At 43.2% G+C, this 10220-nt stretch overlaps 1 protein-coding gene across 1 annotated transcript in view; it reads left to right on the top strand.

Moving 5' to 3' along the window:
• LOC126394345 (anoctamin-1-like) overlaps positions 1–10220 on the top strand; it is a 101711-nt gene that overhangs the window by 63756 nt on the left and 27735 nt on the right. The window contains exons 10-12 of the mRNA XM_050051115.1: positions 2991–3055; positions 3576–3710; positions 9853–10013. Coding sequence (XP_049907072.1) covers positions 2991–3055; positions 3576–3710; positions 9853–10013 — 361 coding nt within the window. The remainder of the gene's footprint in view (positions 1–2990; positions 3056–3575; positions 3711–9852; positions 10014–10220) is intronic.

Raw genomic sequence — 10220 nt, 5'->3', positions numbered from 1 at the left:
GTTCAAAGTCGTCCATTGCAGCTACTATAGTCCGGAGATATCGCTAGGCTAAATAAACAGCTGAGCTCTGTTTACCTGCTACGCTGTCAGTCAGTGTGCGGGCTGGAGATTGGTGGAGCAGAGAGGGGAGGGGGTCCCCGCTTGGTATTGTAAACGAGTATGTGTGTATGAAGTGTGTAGGTGTTACGCCAGAAGAGTCAGAGTTTGGGACGAAGTCTTTTACCCCCTGGAGTGTTACCAGAGTTTTTGGAGTGCTCAAATAAACTGGCCTTTTTACCGAACGCTACTCTGGTCTCCTGCTCGTGAGGGATTCATTACAATATCGTAACATGGTTTAGATTTCTAAATAAACATTCACCTCGTCGCTAGATAGACCTACTCCTGAAAAACTCGTGTCTGCGCAAGGCTTTTTGTCCCTACGAGGCCACTGTCATTTACCCGACGGGAGGGGTGAGCGAGGGAGCCCTGCAATCTAGAATTTGACCACTGATGTCACTGTTTTCAACCCATTTTACACAGTGGCCCTTTAACCTTTTTCTTCCCCGACATGCTCTTATTAAACATACCGTCTTATTTAAAAAGTAAAAACCTGTGATTAAATAATATCTGATTGATGACCAACATAAAGAAGTAAACTAGCTGGTCACTGATAAAATGTGAGTCGATTTAGCTGACACAGTAAATTAATCATCGTCAACACCGTCATCTGTTACTCATCTCTCTGCTGCTCTGAGTTTCTCTTTTGAATCCCAATTCTACTTTGACGGTCTTTCTATCCGTGTGAATTTTCTGTTAATGACTCTTATATGTTCTGCACACATGTCACATTAAAGGCTCTTAATGTGAAACATTATGTGCAGGATGTTTCATTGGCAGTATAGTAGCTGAACACCAGAGCTCAAGTTAACTGATTGATCAGTGTTATTAGTGTTATTAGTGTCATCCCAGACGAGCCCCCATTTGTCACAAACAGGCTCAGTGGATTTGACAACTAAGACAAACTAAGATTAACTCGAATAAACAATGGAGTGTGTAGGTCAGCAAAGTCAGCCATGTGTGGATGTGTGTCAGGTGTGCTGTGAAGGTGTTGAAGGTGCACATCGAAAAGCAGTGATGCAGGGAGAGAGCGAGAGAGGGAGAAAACACAAGGCAGCTTTTATAGCCTGGAAGGTCCAGGTGAGCTTAATCAAGGTAACGACCCTCCCATGTCAGCCAACTGCCTGATGAGGTTGTCCGGAACATCCTCCAAGACAGCAGAAGGTGTGTCACAATCACACACACACAAAAAAAAAAATCCTTTATAATCGACCAACTATATAATGTAGGTACTTCTGTAAAGAAACAGTGTGTAGGATTTAGGAGGATTTAGTGGCATATAGTAGTGAGGACTGCAGATTGCCCCCAGCTGAAACTTCTCCTGGTTAGAATTCCTCCAGTGTTCATTGTTCAGGAGGTTTATACTGGGAGTTGAATTAGTCGCAGAGGTCTCTTCCTCTCCGAAACAAAGAGACCAAATTATTTAAACCGGTGAAAACACTGAATAAAACAGTTTGACGTTACAAATCAGTGTTTTTTCTTGCAATGTTTGGCATGTCAGAGACAGGCCGCTAGCCCAGCGCCTGCTAATCTGTGCTCACCTTTTCACTTTATAATTTAAGATCCAGACGTTCAGAAGGTTTTTACCAGGAGCTGAATGATACATAGAGGTGTCTTCCTCTCCAAAACAGACTCGGTAATTTAAACCAGTGAAAATACTGAAGAAAGCCCTCGTCGTGGAGGGGCTGCTAACTATGGTGGATGCAAAAATGCCAGCGTCCATATCTAGAGCCAGAAGCATCTTTTACACTGCCAGATTTTTCGCGAATGTTGGGCCATTTTGCCGGCAAGCTGCGAGCGTTTAGACACACAGAGCCAGATTGGCGAGTTGATCCGAGGTGCCCAATTTTCTGCCTCGTAGGGTAGACATACTGGCGAAACCCTTTTAGTTTAAACAGACTGAGGCGGCCTTCCGCCACGGGAGGGGCTGTTGATGACTTGTGGGAGGAGCTGTTGATGACGCCGCACATGGGACCCACTGGCGGTGGAAACAGGAAACAGCTGATAGCAGGAATTAGCGAGCAGCTAGTAGCAAGAGGGAAACACAAACCTGACAGACACTGTGAAGATGAGCACCTGGGGCGACAAGGAATTGTGCGCCCTCCTTNATTCTGTATAAACAAAAGTAGGTAGGTGGCATTTTGCCGCACTCCCCGATTTTGTTTTTATACTGCCAATGCTGAAAAAAGACTGATTGGGCTTTCCTGCAAATTTGCACAACTCCTGTTTTTAAAAGGGCTAGTGTTTGTTTTGTTTATTTTGGGCTACTGTAGAAACATGGTGGTGCAACATGGCGATCTCCATAAACGAGGACCTCCTCCCCATGTAGATATTAACAGCTCATTCTAAGGTAGCAAATAAACGCAACAGTTTTTCCTCTCAGGTGATTACGCACTAAAGAAAACATTATATTATATTATATTCCATTTCTGCCAATACATCCCCCTAAATACTTAACACTTTAAAGTAACATAGCAAAAACTCTCACAGCCTCTCTTGTGTGTATATTCTCTGGTATTGTTACCTCTACGATAGTAAACAGAATATCTGTGTGTCTTGGACACGAGACAAGTCATTTAGAGCCGTAACCTCGGGCTCTGGGGTCATGTGATCGTCATTTTTCACTATTTGCTGACATTTTATAGACAAAACTAAGGGTTGATTTATTGAGAAAATAATCAGTGGGTTAACTGATCATGAAAATAATTTACAAGTTCCCCCAAAGTAGAAAGATCTGAAAGTAATTAGAGGATAAAAATTAATTTGCGGTATACTGAATTCATTAAGAATAACAGGTAACAAGAAGTGATTTTTTGCATTAACAGCTGCCTGTGGTGTCTGATATATGATATAATATATGAGCATTAATTATCGCCTCCTGCTTCTCTTCACAGCTGCTGTACGAGGAGTGGGCCAGCTACAGTGTCTTCTACAAGTACCAGCCTATCGGACTCATCAGGTCAGATCCACAGCAGTGCTCTTAGTGTCACAGCCGTCAGGTGAATTACTGACGCATTAGCAGACCTCACATGCCTGCCATGGCTGGTGCTCTCACAGCAGCTTTAACTGCCGTCACTAGCCTGAAGGCAAGAAAGACAGATGAGGACTCTCACAAGCAGATTGATGCTCCACTGAAGCATGATGTTCCTCTGCAGAAACAATAGTCATGTGCTGAGCTGAATGTGGTCCAGGAAACAGACTGGGAATGTAAGCTGAATCTCCTGTAGCTCCTTATCAAACACACTCTGCTCAGGGACTGCAAGCTCACGATCATCATGTCGTCATGTCAGCAGCCATGATATGATCTTATTTTAAAGACTGCAGTCAGTGGATGAAGGGAAACTTTTCAACATTCCCTAAACATATCAACCGTGAGCTCATTTGGTGTTATGATGGTAGTACGGTGTCATAGTTAATTTGACAATGATGTATTGATGTTGTAAATGTACCTTTCACCTTTGGTTTATCATCTTCAACAGGAAGTATTTTGGGGAGAAGGTTGGACTGTATTTTGCCTGGTTAGGAGTCTACACACAGATGCTGATCCCTGCAGCCATCGTTGGAGTCATTGTATTCCTCTACGGCTGTGCGACTGTCGATGATAACATACCGAGGTACACCACACACACGCACGCGCAGGGTGTGAACTACAGGCGGGCCACTGAGAGCTTGGCATGACATGAGACATTTTTCCCCACATTTCTATTTTCCTGTCTTCATCATCCCGGCTCGTGTGTAATTTTAGGCGAATATTAATGTGTGATTCATGCATGAAGGTGATTCAGCGCTCATTCACTTTAATAAAGCTGCTGTATACCCCTGTGGAGGTTTGTTATGGGCATTAACTGATTATTATGTATCAGATGTACTGATAAAGCAAGTAGGCCTACATGCTCGCAGCTATGAATGTTCCTGTGCAACATGAGTCACAGTCTCTCTTTGAGGCACTGCCCCCCCACCCAACCACCCCAACCAAAAAAAAAAGTGAGCTCCCACAACAGAGATGGTATAGTTCATACACTGCAAACACACTCTCACACAGACACATATATCTTCCCTCATGTATTCTTTTTCATCTGTTGCCAGACTTCTATAATTTTCTCCCCTTTATATCTAAAACAGAAAAGTTTTTCTCTCCTCCCACTGAAGCTGTCACTCATTTTTTTTGTACTTTCTGTGACAGTAAGCCATAACTAATCAAATCTAGCAGGGTTTAAGATTCCTCCCACAGTCCAAAGACATGCAGGTTAATTGGTGACTCTAAATTGTCTGTAGGTGTGAATGTGAGTGTGAATGGTTGTCTGTCTCTATGTGTCAGCCCTGTGATAGTCTGGTGACCTGTCCAGGGTGTACCCTGCCTCTCACCCAATGTCAGCTGGGATAGGCTCCAGCCCCCCCGTGACCCCAACAGGATAAGCGGTTATGGAAAATGAATGACTCAATGAATGCTGTTGTAGAGTTCTTTCTTGGATCGATTAAGTAATCTTGTAATGTAGGCTATGTGTTGTTAACTTTCATGTTTTTCTCCAAACCCTTTGTTTTATCTAACAAAAGAAGCCAGAGTTCTCAAATGTGAAAATGTTGTCTGAACACAAGCAGTTGTACAAGACAACCTATCATCATACAATGGTTTGTATGAAATAACGAATTAGCACTCAACATAGGCATATTTAACATCAAGTTTTGTACTTAACATAAAGTTACATAGTTTAGGTTTAGGAAAAGAAAATATGGTGACAACATACCTTAAAGAAGTGGTTCCCAACTGGTCCAGCTATGGAGTTCAGATTTCTCCTTAGTCATTAGTTCAAGCTCCACACAGTTTAATACATTTAGCATCATACTTGAATTTGGCTATGTCATCAAGGTAGTTTGCTGTCTCTGTCAAGTAGCTGTTCGTTAGTCACTCACTCTACAGCAGGAAACAGCACTTCAAAATTAAAGCTCTGTGCCAAATATTCACTGTACTGTAGAGCAGATTGTCCACTCATCGGAAGAGCAGTGGTTCGACCCCCGGCTCCTCCAGCCCGCGTGTCAAAGTGCGGTCAAAATACTAACCCCAAATTGCTCTTGATGGCTGTTCCATTGGTGACTGTGTGTGAATTGCTGCTAAGTAGCAGGTGGCTCCATGTGTGGTAACTTTGGCCACCAGTGCGTGTGAATGTTTGGATGAATGTAGAAAAGCGCTTTGAGTTGTTGGGAGACTGGAAAGGTGCTATACAAGTGCAGTCCATTTACCGTTTACCGTTTATTTGTTAGCTATTCAACGAGCCAGCCAGCCATGACAACTGGTCTAAAATAGTTCAATAGATTAATTAAACCTTCATGAGTTCACCTGGTCACTGCTGTTGGATGAAAAGCTAAGGACATTTTCATCTTTGCCCAATGCATTTTTATTTGTCTCATTGATCACTGCTGACATCATGTCCATTTAAACAAGTTATTGTGTTTATTATTGAGTATATATTCCAAAAATATCTGAGCAAGGTTGTTTCACCTGTTTTTCAGTGCAAATTAGATTGTTAAAACATTTTTTAAGAATCACAAGTCCGTTTTATGTGAGTCTAATATAGTCATGTTTTTTTAGTTTGAAACATGGTGAACTCATTACAACACATTCGCAGTTTTTTTGTTTTTGTTTTTGTTTTTTTGGTGGTATGAAGCTCGATGGTAAACACCAGGCTTAGTCCACACCCTGACTGCACCCATTCACATAAACACATGCTAAAGCTTTAGGTTTGTTGCAACACCAGGTCTTTGCAGACTTTACTTGTACAGAGAATGTCAGTTAGTGTTTGGCAATGTGATGAGGCAGTATATTTCATGAGGCAATAGACACCGCTCATACTGAGGTTGTCTCCCCGTAATGTTTGTGGGGAGTAGATTGATGTGTGACTTTGGCATCAGTGTGATGCAAATTATATCTAAATCCGGTATTTTATCAGCCTGGTTTTCTCATCCAAAAGTAATTTAATCATGACTGTCTACAAAATTGGTTGATATCACATTGTAAAGTCACACAGACAGTGACAGATTATAATATCCAGATCAGTATAATCAGTCTGAAGCTATCTCTAAGCCTCCACATCCTCCCTGCAGCAGTGCTCCATATTAGGTCGATGTGAGTGGAAGGAATGTAATCTGGATATTTGGAAATACAGTCAAAGGTAGCCAGAAGAAAATGTTGGCATTGTACATTTCTGCAAACCACGGATACGTTCCAAAAGCACAACGTTTCTAAAGTGAGGCGACCCAGGCGAGACACCTGCCAAGCTGCAGACCTCTGCTCAAGACCAAAATACAACAAAACCAGTCATGATTTGGCGAGTCATTGCTGTGTTTCTAGTGGTTTTTGAGGCACCAAACATGGGTGTTTTGTAGGGAATCATTACTGTTTCTCCAGCACGGATAGCGACATAAAACGTAGTTGTTTTTTACCGAGACATCGCTGCATTTCCAGCACGGATTGTGCCCTCACAACAGGGTATTTTAAGCCAAAAGATGATCATTTCCTAACCACAGTCAAGTGATTTTTGTGCCTAAACCTAACCACACATTTACCACCTCATGTGCAAATGAAACATATCAGAGGTTTGCAGAAACATTTGGGATGCATAACCCGGAACTTCTCAGCGAAAACAGAAAGTTTTGTCATATCATTGATCATCTATTTTAATTTTTGATAACATTTCAACACATTAAAAAAAAGGACGTTATGTTGCATTAAAAAAGGAAGAAAGATCGCCACATTAAAAATGGTTTAACATGCTGCTTAAGCAACGTATCTCCATATAACCATTCGTAAGTTATCCTATGAATTAGCACCCCATGAATGATGCCACGTCCTTAATGTAAAGCTACATAGGTTAGGTTTAGGCAAGTAAAGTAACTGTGGTCAGGTGAGGTCATGAGGTACCTTAAAATGACTCAAAGTTCACTTAAAGTTTTGAACATGGTTCACCTGGGGAAAGTCTTGTGATCGCCCATCCACCACCCCAACCTGCCTCCTAATGACTCTTGTCAGTGCATTGGTCACATGATCGCAGCCCACCAAAATACATCGGTTATGCACAAATTACTTGGAATATTCACATTTGCTTGTTGTCATAGTAACACAACTTTCCACCTCGGGAGTTTTTCAGAAGCTCAGCAGTCAGAAAAAATAGTGACGGTCAGAGCAGCGACGGAAAGATTTGACACCAGAGCTCAAAGACGTGCTGATATTTCTCAGCCCTCAACACGGTCTGACAGGGCTGAATCTGAGCCTACAAACATAATTAAAATCACACTCAACATTATTCAGCGAAAGACTTAACAGACAGGTTTTAGCTGCTGGTGGTGAGTCCCCTCTAAGCGGAGTCAGACATACAGTGTGTGCTCTCTCCACACATCAGCTGTAGCCTCATGTGTCACATTAAAATGCCCGGGACCTTCGTTTGTCCCTTTGTCCTTGTAAATATAAAAGATGTAATAAAATATGATTAAAGGCTCTTCTGTGTGGGGTTTGCATGTTCTCTCTGTACCAGCGTGGGTTTCCTCCCACAGTCTAAACACATGCAGGTCAGGTTAATTGGCCCGTAGGTGTGTGAGTGTGAGTGTGAACTGCTGTCTGTCACTACTGTATGTGTCAGCCCTAAGACTGACTTATGATCTGTCCCAGGGGTTCCCCGCCTCTCACCCAGTGTCAGCTGTTCAAACAAATTAGCATCTGTGTACGTTTAATGAACAAAAATCTAAAGGCAATTCTTATGTTTTTGCTCCCTTTTTTCACAGGTCTAAAGATCCAAGACTTTTTTGTGCACTCAGTAGTTGTATTTCTCCAAAATTTTGGTCACAGGTTTGTTAAAATCTGTGTTGATGAGCACTTCTCCTTTTCCAAGATGATCACACAACACAGTGCCACAGATGTCGCAGGTTCTGAGGGAGCGTGCTAGCAGACTGCAGGAATGTCCACCAGAGCTGTTGCCCGTGACCTGAATTTTTATTTCACTACCATAAACATTCTCCAATGTCGTTTCCGTGGATTTGGCAGTGCATCCAACTGGCTACACAACTGTAAACCACGTGTAGCCACACCAGATCAGGACCTCCACATTCGGTGACAGCTGATGCAACGACTGGTTTGCACAACCAAAGAATTTCTGTACAAACCATCAGAGTCCGTCTCAGGGAAGCCCATCTGGATGCTCATTATCCTCAACAGGGTCCTGACCTGCAGTTGGTTGCTGTAACAGACTTGTGGGGTTGAGATCAGTTGGTTGGACTACCACTTCCTTAAAAACCATGATTGTAGGCACTTCTCTTTTCCAAGGTAATCCATCCACCTGACAGGTGTACTTTGGGATGGTCTCAGTAAAAGGTCACTCTAAAATGTGCAGTTTGATGCCACAGATGTCGCAGGTTTTGAGGGAGGGTGCCTCCGGAGTCCGTCAGGGGTGTTGCACATTAACTGAGCGTTCATTCTACCATAAGCTGTCTCCAATGTTGTTTCTGTGGATTTGGCAGTACATCCAAGTGGCCTCGCAACCCCACAAGTTGGTTACAACAACCAGCTGCTGTCAGGTCCAGACCCTGGTGAGGACAGTAAGTATGCAGATGATCTTCCCCGAGACACTTCCTGATGGTTTGTACAGAAATTCTTTGGTATTACAAACCAGTCGCTGCATCAGTTGTCTGGTTGGCTGGTCTCAGAAGTCCTGAGCTGGTGTGGCTACACGTGGTCTGCAGTTGTGAGGCCGGTTTGATGTACTCCCAAATTCAGGGCAACGCCACTGGAGAAGGCTTTTGGTAGTGAACAGTTCTGACGGACATTCCAACACATTCTCACTCCAACCTGTTTTGGTCATGGTCTTTTCTACGACGTGCAAGATACCCTGGGTGTGTTGGTTGTTGACTTTCTGGGACGCCGTGTCAAGTTCTGCCTGTTACATGCATTGTCTCCTTTCAAGATACACTTCTGTCTTCACAGGAAATTTACAGTTTACATACAGTCTCTTTCATATTAGACGCACTACGTCGGTACAACACCACCAGTTGACATTTTCTTTCTTTCAACAGTAAAAACACATGGTAAGGTTCAGGAACAAAGAACAGGGTTTGGCTTTAGAATCTTACGGGATGCGAACACCGCTCTCGGGTGAAAGTCTGTTTGTTGGACCCATCCACCTCCCCTTAAGCTCGCCCCATTCAGACTTTTGACTCCTTAGCTGTTGTCCTTGTCCCACCGCGTTTCGCCGTGATGCTGCCGGGTGCCTCTAAACTATAATGGCAACCGGCAGCATATCATGCTGACGTGAAGGGACAGCTTTTTTAGTTGGTCTCTGACGCCGCAAGTCACTGCCCAAGTGCCGGATTTCAAAGACTTCAGAGTGAGACCAGGCTCGACATTCCTGCAGTCAGCTTGCCAATGGCAGGCTCCCTCAAAACCTGCAACATTATGTTGCATTATGTTTAGTAACCAATGTGCAGAGAAGCTTTTTATTGTATCTAGTGAGTGCATAAACAAGTCTGAGATCTTTACCTTAACCCTGTGAAAAATGGGAGCAAAAACAAAAGTGTTGCATTTGAAGTTTTGTTCAATATGGCTGTTGGGTGGATGGTTACGCCATGACAAAAAGAAAAGTGGGAACCACTGCTCCAGAAAGACAACATGCAGAAGCCCTTTTTCATTTCTGCCATGTAGCCTGAATCCAAACTCTTGTTCTGATCTCTCTCCAGCATCATTTTCCTCTCTTCTGTCTCTTCTCTGTTTGTCAGTATGGAGATTTGTGATCCCAGGAATAACATCACCATGTGTCCACTGTGCGACCGCGCCTGCAGCTACTGGAAGCTGGTGACAGCATGTGGTACAGCCCGAGCCAGCCACCTGTTTGACAACCCAGCCACCGTCTTCTTCTCCATCTTCATGGCCCTCTGGGGTAAAGAACCATTTGCATCCAGTCACACAAACAGAAATCAAAGACTCAATAAGGACGAGTAGACGACGTTACAAACACAGGAATAGACACTACCATTAAATCCATTCAGTACTTTTTTGGCAGGATACATGGATGCTGCACCTTAGGCCCACATAAATTTACAATAGTGATCCACAAAGGTAACTCTTGAGTAAACACAGAGACAGT

This window comes from Epinephelus moara, chromosome 1, assembly GCF_006386435.1.
Source record: "Epinephelus moara isolate mb chromosome 1, YSFRI_EMoa_1.0, whole genome shotgun sequence".
In the NCBI taxonomy this organism is placed as follows: domain Eukaryota; kingdom Metazoa; phylum Chordata; class Actinopteri; order Perciformes; family Serranidae; genus Epinephelus; species Epinephelus moara.
This window is presented reverse-complemented; position numbering and strand designations above follow the sequence as displayed.